At 38.2% G+C, this 17,259-nt stretch overlaps 1 protein-coding gene across 1 annotated transcript in view; it reads left to right on the top strand.

Annotated features, from left to right (window-relative positions):
* The window catches only part of UQCRC2 (ubiquinol-cytochrome c reductase core protein 2), a 30,590-nt gene that overhangs the window by 4,150 nt on the left and 9,181 nt on the right, over positions 1–17,259 (top strand). Inside the window, exons 5-10 of the mRNA XM_060648747.3 lie at positions 1,197–1,253; positions 1,481–1,605; positions 3,436–3,533; positions 6,128–6,185; positions 8,720–8,815; positions 9,141–9,340. Of these exons, the coding sequence (XP_060504730.1) occupies positions 1,197–1,253; positions 1,481–1,605; positions 3,436–3,533; positions 6,128–6,185; positions 8,720–8,815; positions 9,141–9,340 (634 nt within the window). The remainder of the gene's footprint in view (positions 1–1,196; positions 1,254–1,480; positions 1,606–3,435; positions 3,534–6,127; positions 6,186–8,719; positions 8,816–9,140; positions 9,341–17,259) is intronic.

The following is a 17,259-nucleotide window of genomic DNA, read 5'->3' as shown; positions in this document are numbered from 1 at the left end:
TGATTAAGGATTTGTGAAGACACAAGAAGAAGGCTAATCAATTTGACAACATCAAAATGTAAAACATCTTTATGACTTAAAGTAAAAATTCAAGTAACTGGCAGTAAATATTTGCAACATAAACACGGAAATTATTATTTGGAAAAATAAAGAACTACAAATTAGGAGAGGACAAGCAAAATAGGAAATGGATGGACAAAGGATAGGAACAGTCTATTCCCAGAGTAGGAACCCAGAAACACTGATCTTTACTTATAATCGACAGTGTCATGCCGTTACCTGTCAGATTTATAAAAGGTCTTGGCAGTGTTAAGAGGGAGAATCTCTTCTACAGTTAGTGGAATAAACTGATACAAGTACTTAGGAAAGAATCAACAAATATCTAGTAATACTGAAAATGAGCATATCTTACAGTCCCAAGTTTTTAATCCACATGCACAAAGACTGGAAACAATCTAAATGCCATCTTCAGGGAAATGGATAAATAAAGTATAGTCTAGTGATATGATGGGACTAGTATACAGCAGTTAAGGAATGAACTAGATTATTCTAGTTAAATGTTTTGTGGAGAAACAACAGATATTTTTAAGGTATCATTTTAAAAACAATACATAGTGCTTACCATTGTGTTTGTCTCTAGAGTGGGAAAGAGGGAGTGAAAGAGTTAGCCAGAGAAGGGTACAAAGAGATCTTCAACTTTAATTGCCATTTTTTTTTAGTTAGGGTAAAATATACATAATTTACTGCTTTAAGTGTACAGGTCTTTGGCATGAAGTGGCTTTAGGAAACCATCACTACTATACATCTCCAGGTTGTTTTTTTTTGTTCCCCAACTGAAACGCTCTAGCTATTAAACACTAACTCTCCTTCTGTCTTTGGCCACCCCTTATAGTGACCATTCTATGTTGTATGGTTTAGAGTTCTCTAGGTTCCTCCTAAAAGCAGAATCATGATATTTGTTCTTTCTGATTTCTGATTTCACGTAGTTTAATGTCTTCAAGGTGCATCCATGTGTAACATGTCAAGATTTCCTTCCTTTAAAGACTTTTTAAAATATTTCAAGCTTTAGTTGACGAATATGTGTGCTTTTACACTTCAGAATAAGTTTTCCAAAGGAATTTGTTGATTTAACAAAGATATAAGGAAGCCTTATTCTTCTGATTTAGATAATTCATTGTAATTTATTTCTGATTCAGTGTGACTTCAACCAGGGAAAACATGGCCTACACTGTGGAATGTCTGCGAGATGATGTGTAAGTATCTGCATGTGCTGAGGACATCTGCTTTTAAAGAAATCCTAAGCTGCTCAGTTCTTATCCTTTTTAATGTGGCGTTATGACCTCTGGTTTTGGTCACAAACTATAGAACGCTATGCTTACCACAAGGCCTAAAACTTAATATAGAGAGCATTACATTTATGTAGAATGGACTTTGGTTTTAAATTTTTGACCTGAAACTCTTACCTTGATGTCTTCTATAGTGATATTCTAATGGAGTTCCTGCTCAATGTCACCACAGCCCCAGAATTTCGTCGTTGGGAAGTAGCTGACCTTCAGTCTCAGCTAAGGATTGACAAAGCTGTGGCTTTTCAGAATCCACAGGCTCGTAAGTATATTTTCAGATCACATTCAGTTGCTTCTAAGATACTGGGTTTTTGAGGAAAAAAATTGCTGTTGAAATTTTCTTCTGCTTGAGTTTATAAATAACTTTTCCAAAAATTTGTCTAGTTTCTTAACTGTGTTCTTTTGTTTCTAAACATTTATGTTGTTGATTATTTTTCATCTTTGATGGTATGTAAATTAATCATAGAATCCCTGTTTTAGTATTTAGAATCCAGTGTTTTTTCAGTAGTTTGCTTACACCAAACCGAGCAACAGTTCGTAATTGGTGCTGCTATTATTGTTTAGCCAATTCACCTTTACTAGATGTTTCCAAAGGAAGCAACTTATTTTTTTTTTTTTTTAACTTTTTTGGTGTTCGTATTTTGTGTTTATATGATAACTGTCGACAAGTGTGACTAGCAAAACAAATACGTAAACAAGCAGCACTGACTCTTGGAAGTCACACAGCTTCGGCAGGAGCAGAAGCGTGCGGGTGGACCACTCAGGTCTAAGCAGGTGACCAGCTGCAGGGGCTCAGCATGGGATGCGCTTCACTCAGAACGCAAGCCTGTCAGTGTCTGGAACGTATGAGAGCTTGGTTTATGTTAGCTAATACTATGTTGGTGATACTGTTTTACAAAGGAGTATGGTCTTCATTACTCTGGACCTCCACCAAAGAAATAGATGGCCTGTAAGTCATCTTTTCTACAATTTTCTATTTCTTCCCTGCTGTTAGTGAGGTTCCAGCCTTCATCCTTTCTATCTGAACAGTTATTGCTGTCTCCTGGCTGGTGTCTGCCCCCAGGTCTACATCTTCGTCCATCTCCCACATTGCCATCAAGCGATCCTTCATGAAAACCGTTTAAAGGCTTCTCAGTCTCTGTTGCATAAAGTTCAGACTCTTCAACTTAGCATGTGTGATAACTTTCACCATCTGACCCCTGCCTACCTCCATCGCTTTTTGTTGTATCTTCTTCCCCTCCCAACTGCATTTCCCCTTTGAATCTGTTATCCTACTGGATGCTTTTGTCTGTTTTCTCTGCCTGAAATGCCACTCCCTAATCATTCTCCTGGGAAACACCTACTCCTTATGTAAGACTCATCCTGGATTTTACTTCTGGTGCTCCTTCCTGATTCCCACTGCCCTTCCCTTGTGCCCCTGCTGCTTTTTTCACATCCTGCTGACATCAGCTTCATCATGCTTTCACAGTTTTTCCTCTCAACATTTTGAGGGCAGGCATTGTGTCTTACTCATGTCTCTATTTCCAGCACCTAACACAGTGCCTGGCATAGAGAAATTGCCCAAATAATGAGCAAATGAAAGGGACATACCTCGAAGACACTGACTGAAGCAGGAAAGCAAGAACAGTGCCAGTCACCAGTGAGGAGTGCAGTTTGACCTCCGAGAGCTAGTAAGATGACTTAACACTGGCACTTTCATACCTCTTTTTAACCTGACAACTCCTCATTACTTAGAGAGCCTCGGAGTAAAATTCAGGTAAATGACTTATCCAAGATCACATGGCATGTTGGTAGCAGAGCTATAACTCAATTCAGACTTGCTGAAACCCAGACCACTCATTATAGTTTCCAGACGATACCAGGTAGATGAGAGAAGTGATCAGGTGGACCCTGTGATGTAGAAGCTGCTTTCACATAATTTCTTGCTTTTCTCAGCACATTCAACTGGCAGAATTTTAAAATTCAAGCCTTAATCTTAACACTTGAATGCCATAAGGTGACCAAAATTGTAGTCTCATTGCTTTCCAGGTTCTGAAAATGTTGACTTTATTTGAATTGTATTTCCACAAGTGCTTCTTTACTTATTTTACAGGTGTCATTGAAAATTTGCATGCTGCAGCTTACCGAAATGCCTTGGCTAATTCCCTGTATTGCCCTGATTATAGGATTGGAAAAGTGACACCAGATGAGGTACTGATAAAACACATTACCTTTTACAGTGTGCTTCTTTTCACTGCCATTTCAGGTTTGTTAATTTTTCTTTTCATCTTCAAATTTAAAAAATTCACCTCCTGGCTTTTTTTTTTTTCCATCAGCTTGGCTTTTTAACTAAAATTCTATCTGAACAATTTTTACAGCTTTTAACTTAAAGTTTTGAATCACAAAAGGAATATATGAATTTCAGAAAAATCCAGAACAAGTAAAAAAGAAAACATTTCACATACCTAAGGTCACTGAATGTTAACTGCCTAGATATATTTTCCTCTAGACCTTTCTCTGTTTATATGTGTCTTTTTAAAGCAGTATTTAAATGTTAAATTTAGTAATCTTGTGACCAAAAGTCTTCTTTAACTCCTCTGAATAGGCAGATAGGAATGAACCCGTATCACTTCCCATCCCTCGTTAGCCTGCTTACTAGCTCATTCGCCTCCTCCAGCACACTGACCTCACTTTGCTGGCAGTACAGACTTGCCACATGTCACAGCCGTATGTATAACCTAAAACTTCACTTCTAAAATGTGAAACTGAAACCTTGAGTATCAAACCTGCAAGTGTAGATATGCATATATAATCTTAATTTCCTACTCCTTCCATCCCCCCCCAAATTTTTTTTATCAAAAGATATTAAGAGAAAAATTTGCAAAAGAAAGAGAATTGGGAACTATTAATATTCGCAAAGTATATGTAACTTGGAAATTAAGGTTTTATTCTTTCATTTCTGGTTAGCCACTAGAGCAAACTGAATTGTATATTCTATCCCTTTACTCTTTTATTTCCTGGTTAGAAAACCATCCACTTATCAATCAACAGTTTAATGCCTACCATTCATATGGCACTTTAAAAAAAAATTATAACTGATATGATCCAACTTAAATGCTAAGCATTTTTCATAAGACTGGCCGTCAGTGAGTTTTGAAATTTTTCAGAAGTCAATTTCACCCATGTGAAAATATATTATTAAGATAACTAAAAGAATATATAGAGCAAAACATCTACAAGAATGTCAACTGTAACATTGCTTATAATTGTGAAAAATAAGACACAAGTTAAATACCCAACTTTCTGGGACTGAATAACTCACTTAGTTATCTGTAGAATGGACTTATTCAGTCATCCAAAAATATTGATATGGAAAAATTCCATAGCATATTATCAAGTGAAGAAAAGACAATTTACAAATAGGGATATACCATAGGGTCCCAATTTTAGAAAATAAAGTGTGTGTGTGTTGTGTGTGTGTGTGTGTGTGTGTCTGTGTGTCTGTGTGTCTGTCTGTCTGTCTGTCTGTCTGTCTCCTGGGCAAGATGTTAACCATGGTTATCTCAAAATTATTAGCATTTTTAATTGTGTCCTTCAAGGAAATTCTAAAGAAATTGGTGGTAGACTACCTTGAGCAATGGCAGCATTCAGTAGAAAAAATATATATATATATGACTTTCCAGGGTGATTCCAGAGATTTAAGCACCATTGGCTTTAGGGCATAAATTGTGGTAACTTGATTCAGTCTCATTACCTTAGCCTAGTGATTCTTAACATTATGACCCATTCCCAGGGAACTTTTTTTAGCCAATTTCTTATACCCAGTATTTTTAATATCATAGATACACTCTGTGTTTATATATGTATACATATATATATTTGTATTCTATATATGAAAGGATTAAAATGTTTTTCTTGCCCCCGGGAGCCAATTTTCAGTCCCTTGGGAGCAATAGTGGGCCTTTTGAGAGTATGTTTTAGCCCTACTTTTGTATGTTAGGTCTCAATAATATAAACCAGTGATTCGCACATCTCACTGATCTCAGATCACCTGGGGATTCATTGGATGGACAGATGGTTGGTTGGTTTTAAATCAAGATTCTGATTCCACATTGAATCTAGTATATCAGTTTGTAGAGTGGGCCTAGGAATGGGGTGGGGGTCAGAGACAGTGACAGTGTTTGTTTTTGTTTTTTAAGCTCCAGCTAATTTTGTTATCCAGGTTGGAAACCCTGATATAGACTGTAATCTCCTGACAAGGAACCCTTCAAAGATGGGTGTGAAGGATATAGGAGGGATATGGTGATATAACTGTTAGCCCTACGGTAGAATGTTCGTGGTACCTTATTACTGTCTATAAAGAGACAAAAGAAATCTGATGCACATCTGCTAAAATCATCTTATAATAAAAATCATAAACTTAGTCTCATTTTTTTTCAAGTTCAAGCCAGTGTGTGCTCTGATTTTTTCAGGCCTTTTTTAATTCCTTTTTTTCAGTACAGATTTATTGAGATATAATTCATGTACTGTATAGTTCACCTACTTAAAGTGCACAGTTCGGTGGTTTTCATTATGTTCATAGTTCTGTAACCATCATCACGTTAAGTTCTAGTTCTGAATTTCAGCAATAGTTTTAAAAATTAAATCCGTATTAAAAAAAATTAAATCTGTATAATTCACCACTAGGTAGTTCACTACAGCAGCCTTTAAGCCTGAGTTTTTATTTTCTCTTGCGCTGCAGTTTTAATTGTTAGTGTTTTGTATTTCTACCTATATAACCTCATAAATGTTTTTAACTTCCTCAGTTACATAACTATGTGCAGAACCATTTTACAAGTGCAAGAATGGCTTTGATCGGACTTGGTAAGTTGGGAATTGCTTGCAGGTCAGTTTGTTTCCTTAAGAACAGTAACTAATTGGGGCGCCTGGGTGGCTCAGTCGGTTGAGCGTCTGACTTCAGCTCAGGTCATGATCTCGTGGTTCATGAGTTCCAGCCCTGCATCGGGCTTTGTGCTCATAGCTCGGACCCTGGAGCCTGCTTCAGATTCTGTGTCTCTCTTTCTATTTCTCCCCCACTCGCACTCTGCCTCTCTTTCTCAAAAATAAATAAATATTAAAAAAAATTTTTTTTAAAAGAACAGTAACTAATTATGTGAGCACATGATTGAATGAAATTTGATAACTCAGTCCTCTGTTTATGTTTACAGTCCTCAGGCACTATGTGATGGGATTTTAATTCTCAGGTTGTTTTGTTTTAGAAAGCAGAATTCAACATTTATGTAAAAAAAATTACAGTATTTGAAAAATCTTTGACAAAGGACAAATGTCTCTGAGCAAAGAGCTTTAAAAGTATTTTTGTTTTGGTTTTTAAAGATGTATAATATAATTGATAATAGGCAAAGGGCACGAACAAACAAGTCATGGGGAAAATGTTTGTATATATGTGTATATGGCCAATTACTGTAAAAAAAATAGCCTCACTAGTAGTTAAAAGCTTCTAACCTGTGACATTGGCAAAAATTAAAAGATTGACACCACCCAGTATTAACCAAGGTATGGAGAAATAGGCACTCTTAAAAATTGTTGGTGGAAGCATAAACTGGTCCATTTTTGGAGGTCTCTTTAAATATATTAAAATTCTAAATGTTGACAGCTTTAGACCCAACAATTTTATTTTTAAGCATTTATCATACAAAAACAGTTGGTCAAGTTTACAAAACAGTTGCACAAGGATATTATTTGCAATATTGGGTTTTTTTGTTCATTTGTTTTATAAATAACACTTTAATAGAGGTATCATTCACATACCATAAAATCCACCTTTTTAAAGCGTATGATTCCATGGGGTTTATTATATTCAGAGAGTACTATGACTATTAACACTGCATAATTTCAGAACATTGTCATTATCCCCAAGAGAGGCTATATTTATTAGCAGTCACTCCCCTGTTCTACCTCCTCGCCTTTGACAACTGCTAATCTACTTCCTGTCTCTGTAGAATTGACTTGTCTGGACATTTCATATAAATAAAATCTCATAATATGTAGCCTTTTGTAGCTGGCTTTTTTTCAGTTAACATAGTGTTCTCAAAGTCCATCCCTATTGTAATGTACCAATGTTCCATTCCCTCTTCTAGCTAAAAAATATTCTATTATCACTTTTTGTTCATCCATTCATCACTTGGACATTTGAGTTGTTTTCACCTTTTGGCTATTGTAAATATAAATATTCATGTATAAGTTTTTGTTATATGCCTGTTTTTAATTTTTTGGGGTATATTATTAGAAGTAAAATTGCCAAGACATATGGTAAGTGTTTAACCATCTGAGGAACTGCCAGACTGTTTTCTGTGGCAGTTGAACCATTTTAGTGTTTCCATCAACAAGTGCACAAGGGTTCCAATAACTACACTTTCTCACCAACACTTATTATTATCTGTCTTTTTGATTATGACCATCCTTGTGCGTGTGAAGTGGTGTCTCATTGTGGTTTTGGTTTGCATCTCCCTAATGACTAAGCACATTGAACATCTGTTTTTGTGCTTTTGGGCCATTTGTATATCTTCTTTGGGGAAATATATATTCAGGTCCTCTGCCCATTTTTTAGTTGGGCTGTTTGGTTTTTTTATCGTTGAGTTGTAAGAGTCTTTATTCTGGATACTAAATCCTTATCAGATATGTGATTTGCAAACATTCTTCCCCATTCTGTGGGTTCTTTTCACTCTCTTGAAAGTGTTCTTTGATGCACAATGCAATATTGTTTTTAAAAAGTTTTTTTTTTAATGTTTATTCATTTTTGAGAGAGGGAGAAAGTGAACAGGGGAGGAGCAGAGAGAGAGGGAGACAGAATCAGAAGCAGCCTCCAGGCTCTGAGCTGTCAGCACAGAGCCCAACACGGGGCTCGAACTCACAAGCCAGGAGATCATGACCTGAGCTGAAGTTGGACGCCCAACCGACTGAGCCACACAGGCACCCCTGCAATATTGTTTTAATAGCCAACTATTGGAAACAGTCCATCAAAAAGGAATTGATTAAATAAATGGTGGTACATCCATAAAATGGAATTTTTTATAACCATTAAATGTTTGCTGTAAACCACTCACTTAGATCTAAATTACAAAAGACAAGTTAGAAATAATATGAATAGAGTAACACCATTTAAAAAAAAAAGGAAAATGATAATATTCATATATGTGTAGTAAAAAGTTCTAGATGAGTATATAGTAAAGTATAAGTGGCATCTCAGGGAGGGTAGCATTTTGGGAGCGTACTCTTGTTTTCTTTACTGTTTTTTTCTATAAAAACTTGAATTGTACAGTCATGTATTTAAAAGAGGTATTTTACAATTGTGTTTTAGAAATGATGGTTCTAGCTTGGTTTTGTTTCTGTTGAAATAGGTGTGAGTCATCCTGTTCTAAAGCAAGTTGCTGAACAGTTTCTCAACATGAGGGGTGGGCTTGGTTTACCTAGTACAAAGGCCAGATATCGTGGAGGTAAGTAAGCATTTTGTTCTGTTAGGACTAATTTATCAGAAGGATGTTCCACATCAGAATAGCATATTGGTGTGGGATAGGCCTGATTAGTTACCACCAAACAGACTCCGTGTGGAAGGAAGGGAATAGATTGGTTGGGTGTTGTGTATTAAACATGTTGTGTATGTGTGCGTGCGCGCTGTGGGGAGAGCAGAATGACATGCTAAGAGCACCAGGCCACAGGAAAGTTTAATTTCAGTGAGTTAATACTGTGTTGTAGAGAATACAGAATAAAACCTGTGGGAAACAAGCCCCTTTCTTCGTCACTCTCCTTACATGGCACCAGGTGAAATCCGAGAGCAGAACGGAGACAGCCTCGTCCATGCTGCCCTTGTAGCAGAAAGTGCTACAACAGGAAGTGCAGAAGCAAATGCATTTAGTGTTCTCCAGTATGTCCTTGGTGCTGGACCACACGTCAAGAGGGGCAGCAATGCTACCAGCTCTCTATACCAGGCCGTTGCCAAGGGAGTTCACCAGCCATTTGATGTGAGTCTGAATAGTCAGTATCTCTCCTTTTGTTTTTAAAGGGTCAGTGTGTATGATGTAGTCCTGTTAATCTGCTCTTCAAATAAAATCTTTGTAAAGTTGAAGAGATAGCCAGGCTTGAGTTTAGTTCCTTAGAGGATCTAACTAAAAACTTACTGTCTTTTCAATTATATTCTAGTGTAGAAAGAAGTAAATGCTTAAAAAGTGAGAGATTCACACTTCAGTTCCCTTTATTTTTTTTTAATGTTTATTTTTTGAGAGAGAGAGAGAGAGCGCGAGCGCACAGGGGAGGGGCAGAGACAGAGGGAGACACAGAATCCGAAGCAGGCTGCAGGCTCTGAGCAGTCAGCACAGAGCCCAATGGGGGACTCAAACTCACAGACCATGAGTTCATGACCCGAGCTGAATGAAGTCTGATGCTTAACCGACTGAGCCACCCCGGTGCCCCAGTTCTTTGAAGTTTTAGATATTAAACATTTTCCTAGATTCTAATTAGTCTTTCTTCTAGATTTTCTTCTGTCCCCTTGTGTTCTTATGGCTACTTTGTGAATTTCACTGCACTTTCCAACCAAAGGTACAACATATACACTAAGAAACAGTTTATGGACCCACCGGTCCAGATTGAGATTAAGTTAAAATAGAAAAATTATGACATTTAATTTTAACGAAAAGCCATGTTCCTCTCAAACACACCTTTTATAACAGTGAGGAAAGTGCTAAAGCTTTCAAAATAATGATACTTCAAATCAAGAGAATGTAAAATGTCAGCCAACAAACTGTTATGTAATGAGCACCCCTTGTTTGCCCAGTGCAATACCCCACATGACCTTCAACAAAAGCCTTTAAGAGGCAGTAAATGTACTGAATTTTAGGACTAAATATTGGTCGTGATTTTACAACAGTATATGGCACAAGTAGATAATCTTTGGCCATATGACACTTAAGAGTGGAATTAAAATCAGTGGTGTCAACACAAAATGAACCAACCTTTTAGAGTCCAAAAGTAGGAAAGAGTTTTATTGGAGCTCCAAGTTAGGACAGCTGCCCAGGAAACATGCTCTTCACAGGGAAGAAAGTGCTCCAGAGAATGAACAGTTTTTACAGGGTTATATACTTTTTACGTCCTTTGAAAGCTCTGAAGATTGTAGGTTCTCATTCAGGCAGGAATCACAATTTTACTGTAAAGAAACGCAGGAGTCTGAGCACTGATTGTTATCTCCTGGACAACATGGTTTTCCTTTAGGCTACTCATTCACAAAGTAGATATAAAGTGCGTGTGTGGTAGGCCATAAACCACGCTTTCGATTTGAACAAAGTTTGTGATATGCAGTCCTGTTGACTCAGAAAGAAATCTAAAATGATTTCCCTGTATATCAGGCCTTCAGAGCGTTTTTCTCTCTTAAGTGATAGTTTTTAAACCTTTTTTTTTTTAATCCCATATAGTTCCCCAACTGCAATGCCCAACACAAAAATTTTCACTTTTAAAAAATTTTTTGAATGCCCCCTTGACATTGAAAGCCTTGGAATCTTCTGTACAAAGCCTTTGGTGTTCCCTGGAGCACAGTTTGAAAACCATTATCTTAAATTAGTTCTAAATTAAATTATAGCTGCTACTTTTTAAATTTCTTCTACATGTCATCTCTCCTCATTCATGGTCTATTCTGGGTTTTTTTTCTTCATACTTACTCTTCACCATTGAATGTTAATGATGCTTTTGGGTGGCTGGAGTTTAATTCTAATCCAGTGACATAATTTAACAGAAATTCCTACTTCAGCATTTGGCCAGAAATTTGGGGTATGAATAAGATAGTCTCAAAATTGTAATTAAACTTCAGGTAATTAAAGAGCATTTCTTCTTGTGGTGCCTGAGTGGCTTAGTACTTTGGTGTCCGACTCTTGATTTTGGCTCAGGTCATGATCTCACAGTTTGTGGGTTTGAACCCAGTGTTTGAGCCTGTGCCATTTGTGTGAAGCCTGCTTGGGATTTTCTCTGCCCACCTCTCTGTCTGTCTTTCCCCCACTTGCACCCATGCTCTCTCTCTCTCTCAAAAATAAACTTTAAATTAAAAAAAAAATCCTCTCTTCTTATGCTTTATATTGGCCAAGTCAGTGGTTCTCAAATTTTAACATACATAAGAGTCATCTGGAATTATTTTTAAAATGTGGCCTTCCAGATTGCATCTACAGGGATCTGGGTGAGTGAATCTGTTGTAGAAACCTGAAAGTCTTTTTTTTTTTTTTTTAATATGAAATTTATTGTCAAATTGGCTTCCATATAACACCCAGTGCTCATCCCAACAGATGCCCTCCTCAATGCCCATCACCCACTTTCCCCTCCCTCCTACCCCCCATCAACCCTCAGTTTATTCTCAGTTTTTAAGAGTCTCTTATGGTTTGGCTCCCTCCCTAACTTTTTTTTTCCCCTTCCCCTCCCCCATGGTCTTCTGTTAAGTTTCTCAGGATCCACATAAGAGTGAAACCATATGGTATCTGTCTTTCTCTGTATGACTTATTTCACTTAGCATAACACTGTCCAATTCCATCCACATTGCTACAAAAGGCCATATTTCATTCTTTCTCATTGCCAGGTAGTATTCCATTGTATTTATAAGCCACAACTTCTTTATCCATTCATCAGTTGATGGACATTTAGGCTCTTTCCATAATTTGGCTATTGTTGAAAGTGCTGCTATAAACTTTGGGGTACAAGTGCCCCTATGCATCAGCACTCCTGTATCCCTTGGGTAAATTCCTAGCAGTGCTATTGCTGGGTCATAGGGTAGATCTATTTTTAGGAACCTCCACACTATTTTCCAGAGCGGCTGCACCAGTTTGCATTCCCACCAACAGTGCAAGAGGGTTCCTGTTTCTCCACATCCTCACCAGCATCTATAGTCCCTGATTTGTTCATTTTAGCCACTCTGACTGCATGAGGTGATATCTCAGTGTTGTTTTGATTTGTATTTCCCTGATGAGGAGCGACGTTGAGCATCTTTTCATGTGCCTGTTGGCCATCTGGAGGTCTTCTTTAGAGAAGTGTCTATTCATGTTTTCTGCCCATTTCTTCACTGGATTATTTGTTTTTCAGGTGTAGAGTTTGGTGAGTTCTTTATAGATTTTGGATCCTAGCCCTTTGTCCAGTGTGTTATCTGCAAATATCTTTTCCCATTCTGTTGGTTGCCTTTTAGTTTTGTTGATTGTTTCCTTTGCTGTGCAGAAGCTTTTTATCTTCATGAGGTCCCAATAGTTCATTTTTCCTTTTAATCCCTTGCCTTTGGAGATGTGTCAAGTAAGAAATTGTTGCGGCTGAGATCAGAGAGGTTTTTTCCTTCTTTCTCCTCTAGGGTTTTGATGGTTTCCTGTCTCATATTCAGGTCCTTCATCCATTTTGAGTTTATTTTTGTGAATGGTGTAAGAAAGTGGTCTGGTTTCATTCTTCTACATGTGGCTGTCCAATTCTCCCAGCACCATTTGTTAAAGAGACTGTCTTTTTTCCATTGGATATTCTTTCCTGCTTTGTCAAAGATGAGTTGGCCATACTTTTGTGGGTCCAATTCTGGAGTCTCTATTCCATTGGTCTGTGTGTCTGTTTTTGTGCCAATACTGTGCTGATTTGATGATTACAGCTTTATAGTGGAGGCTAAAGTCTGGGATTGTGATGCCTCCAGCTTTGGTCTTCTTCTTCATGATTACTTTGGCTATTCGGGGTCTTTGTGGTTCCATACAAATTTTAGGATTGCTTGTTCTAGCTTCGAGAAGAATGCTGGTGCATTTTTGATTGGGATTGGATTGAATGTTTAGATTGCTTTGGGTAGTATTGACATTTTAACAATATTTATTCTTCCAATCCATGAGCACGGAATGTTTTTCCATTTCTTTGTATCTTCTTCAGTTTCCTTCATAAGCTTTCTATATTTTTCAGCATACAGATCTTTTACATCTTTGGTTAGGTTTATTCCTAGGTATTTTATGCTGCTTGGTGCAATTGTGAATGGGATCAGTTTCTTTATTTGTCTTTCTGTTGCTCCATTATTAGTGTACAAGAATGCAACTGATTTCTCTACATTAATTTTGTACCCTGCGACTTTGCTGAATTCATGTGTCAGTTCTAGCAGACTTTTGGTGGAGTCTATCGGGTTTTCCATGTATAATATCATGTCATCTGCAAAAAGTGAAAGAAAGCTTGACTTCTTCATCTTTGCCAATTTTGATGCCTTTGATTTCCTTTTGTCATCTGATTGCTGATGCTAGAACTTCCAACACTATGTTAAACACCATGGTGAGAGTGGACATCCCTGTCGTGTTCCTCATCTCAGGGGGAAAGTTTTTCCCCATTGAGGAAGATATTAGCTGTGGGCTTTTCATAAATGGTTTTTATGATCTTTAAGTGTGTTCCTTCTATCCCAACTTTCTCAAGGGGTTTTATTAAGAACGGATGCTGAATTTTCTCAAATGCTTTTTCTGCATCGATTGACAGGATTGTATGGTTCTTTTCTTTTATTAATGTGATGTATCACATTGATTTGCCAATGTTGAACCAGCCCTGCATCCCAGGAATGAATCCCACGTGATCATGGTGAATAATTCTTTTTATGTGCTGTTGAATTCGATTTGCTAGTAGCTTATTGAGAATTTTTGCATCCATATTCATTAGGGATATTGGCCTATAGTTCTCTTTTTTTGCTGGGTCTCTGTCTGGTTTGGGAATCAAAGTACTGCTGGCTTCATAGAATGAGTCTGGAAGTTTTCCTTCCCTTTCTATTTTTTGGAACAGCTTGAGAAGGATAGGTATTATCTCTGCTTTAAATGTCTGGTAGAATTCCCCAGGGAAGCCATCTGGTCCAGGACTCTTATTTGTTGGGAGATTTTTGATGATTGATTCAATTTCTTCGCTGGTTGTGGATCTGTTCAAGTTTTCTATTTCTTCCTGTTTGAGTTTTGGAAGTGTATGGGTGCTTAGGAATTTGTCCATTTCTTCCAGGTTGTCCAATTTGTTGGCATATAATTTTTCCTAGTATTCCCTGATAATTGCTTGTATTTCTGAGGGATTGGTTGTAATAATTCCTTTTTCATTCATGATTTTATCTATTTGGGTATTCTCCCTTTTCTTTTTGAGAAGCCTGGTTAGAGGTTTATCAATTTTGTTTATTTTTTCAAAAAACCAACTCTTGGTTTCATTGATCTGCTCTGCAGGTTTTTTTAGATTCTGTATTATCTATTTCTGCTCTGATCTTTATTATTTCTCTTCTTGTGCTGGGTTTGGGGTATCTTTGCTGTTCTGCTTCTATTTCCTTTAGGTGTGCTGTTGGATTTTGTATTTGGGATTTTTCTTGTTTCTTGAGATAGGCCTGGATTGCAATGTATTTTCCTCTCAGGACTGCCTTCGCTGCATCCCAAAGCGTTTGGTGTTGTATTTTCATTTTCATTTGTTTCCATATATTTTTTAATTTCTTCTCCAATTGCCTGGTTGACCATTGGTTCTTTAGCAGGGTGTTCTTTAACCTCCATGCTTTTGGAGGTTTTCCAGACTGTTTCCTGTGGTTGACTTCAAGTTTCATAGCATTGTGGTCTGAAAGTGTGCATGGTATGATGTCAAGTCTTTTATACTTATTAAGGGCTGTTTTATGACCCAGTATGTGATCTGTCTTGGAGAGTGTTCCATGTGCACTCAAGAAGAAAGTATATTCTGTTGCTTTGGGATGCAGAGTTCTAAATATATCTGTCAAGTTCATCTGATCCAATATATCATTTAGGGCCCTTGTTTCTTTATTGATCCTGTGTCTAGATGATCTATCCATTGTTGTAAGTGGGGTATTAAAGTCCCCTGCAATTACCACATTCTTATCAATAAGGTTGCTTATGTTTGTGATTAATTGTTTTATATATTTGGGGGCTCCTGTATTCGGTGCATAGACATTTCTAATTGTTAGCTCTTCCTGATGGAAAGACCCAGTAATTATTATATAATGCCCTTCTTCATCTCTTGTTACAGCCTTAAATTTAAAATCTAGTTTGTTTGATATAAGTATCTACTCCAGCTTTCTTTTGACTTCTAGTAGCATGACAGATAATTCTCCATCCCCTCACTTTCAATCTGAAGGTGTCCTCAGGTCTAAAATGAGTCTCTTGTAGACAGCAAATAGATGGGTCTTGTTTTTTTATCCATTCTGATACCCTTTGTCTTTTGGTTGGCACATTTAGTACATTTACATTCAGTGTTATTATTGAAAGATAGGGGTTTAGAGTCATTGTGATGTCTGTAGGTTTCATGCTTGTAGTGAGGTCTCTGGTACTTTGTGGTCCTTGCAACATTTCACTCACAGAATCCCCCTTAGGATCTCTTGTAGAGCTGGTTTAGTGATGATGAATTCCGTCAGTTTTTGTTTGTTTGGGAAAACCTTTATCTCTCCTTCTATTCTGAATGAAAGACTTGCTGGATAAAGGATTCTTGGCTGCATATTTTTTTTCTATTCATCACATTGAAGATTTTCTGCCATTCCTTTCTGACCTGCCGAGTTTCAGTAGATAGGTCTGATACTACCCTTACGTGTCTGCCTTTGTAAGTTAGGGCTTTTGTGTCCCTAGCTGCTTTCAGAATTCTCTATTTATCCTTGTATTTTGCCAGTTTCACTATGATATGTCATGCGGAAGATCAGTTCAAGTTACGTCTGAAGGGAGTTCTCTGTGCCTCTTGGATTTCAATGTCTGTTTCCTTCCCCAGATCAGGGAAGTTCTCAGCTATGATTTGTTCAAGTACACCTTCAGCCCCTTTCTCTTTTCTTCTTCTGGAATTCCCATGATACAGATAATTGTTCTGTTTAATTGCATCACTTAGTTCTCTAATTCTCCCCTCACACTCCTGGATTTTTTATCTCTTTTTCTCAGCTTCCTCTTTTTCCATAATTTTATCTTCTAATTCACCTATTCTCTCCTTTGCCTCCTCAGTCCGTGCTATGGCCGCCTCTGTTTTATTTTGCACCTCATATATAGCATTTTTTAGTTCCTCATAACTCTTTTTTAGTCCCTTGGTCTCTGTAGGAATAGATTCTCTGCTGTCCTGTATGCTTTTTTTCAAGCGCAGCGATTAATCTTATGACCATTATTCTAAATTCTTGTTCTGTTATATTGCTTAAATCGTTTTTGATCAATTCATTAGCTGTCGCTACTTCCTGGAGTTTCTTTTGAGGAGAATTCTTCTGTTTTGTCATTTTGGGTAGTCCCTGCGGTGGCTCCAAACTGCAGGGCACTTTCCCTGTGCTGTCCGGAGTAACTTGTGTTGGTGGCGGGGCCATAGTCAGACCAGATGTCTGCCCCCATTCCACCCCTGGGACCACAGTCAGATCAGCGTGTACCTTATCTTCCCCTCTTCCAGGGGCAGGCCTCTCTGTGGAGTGGTGTGGTCCCTGTCTGGGCTGCTTGCACACTGCCAGGCTTCTGGTGCTGCTTTGATGGGATCTGGCCAAGGATGTATTAGGGTGGATCCGCAAGGTGTACAGGGGCGGGAGGGGCAGGCTTAGCTCTGCCGTCTGTGGCCCCCTGCGGGAGGGGCCCTGCAGCACCAGGAGGGAGGCAGGCCCATCAGAGGGATGGATACACAGAAGCACAACGTTGGGCATTTGCGCGGTGCAAGCAAGTTTGGTGACGTGAACTGGTTCCCTTTGGAATTTTGGCTGGGGGATGGGACAGGGAAATGGCGCTTGCCAGAGCCTTTGTTCCCCCACCAAGCTCTGTCCTTCTGGGGCTCAACAACTCTCCCTCCCAGTGTCTTCTCGCCATTCCCGTTCTCTGAGAGCAGAGCTGTTGGCTTTTAACGTTCGAAATGTTAAGTCTCGCTGGCTGTCAGAACTCACGGAGTCCGGCCCCTCCGCTTTTGCAAGCCAGACTTCAGGGGCTCTGCCTTGCCCAATGGGCTGCCCCTC

This window comes from Panthera onca, chromosome E3, assembly GCF_046562875.1.
Source record: "Panthera onca isolate mPanOnc1 chromosome E3, mPanOnc1 haplotype 2, whole genome shotgun sequence".
NCBI classification, from domain to species: Eukaryota; Metazoa; Chordata; class Mammalia; order Carnivora; family Felidae; genus Panthera; species Panthera onca.
The sequence above is the reverse complement of the archived record's forward strand: the minus strand, read 5'-3'. Positions and strand labels throughout refer to the sequence as shown.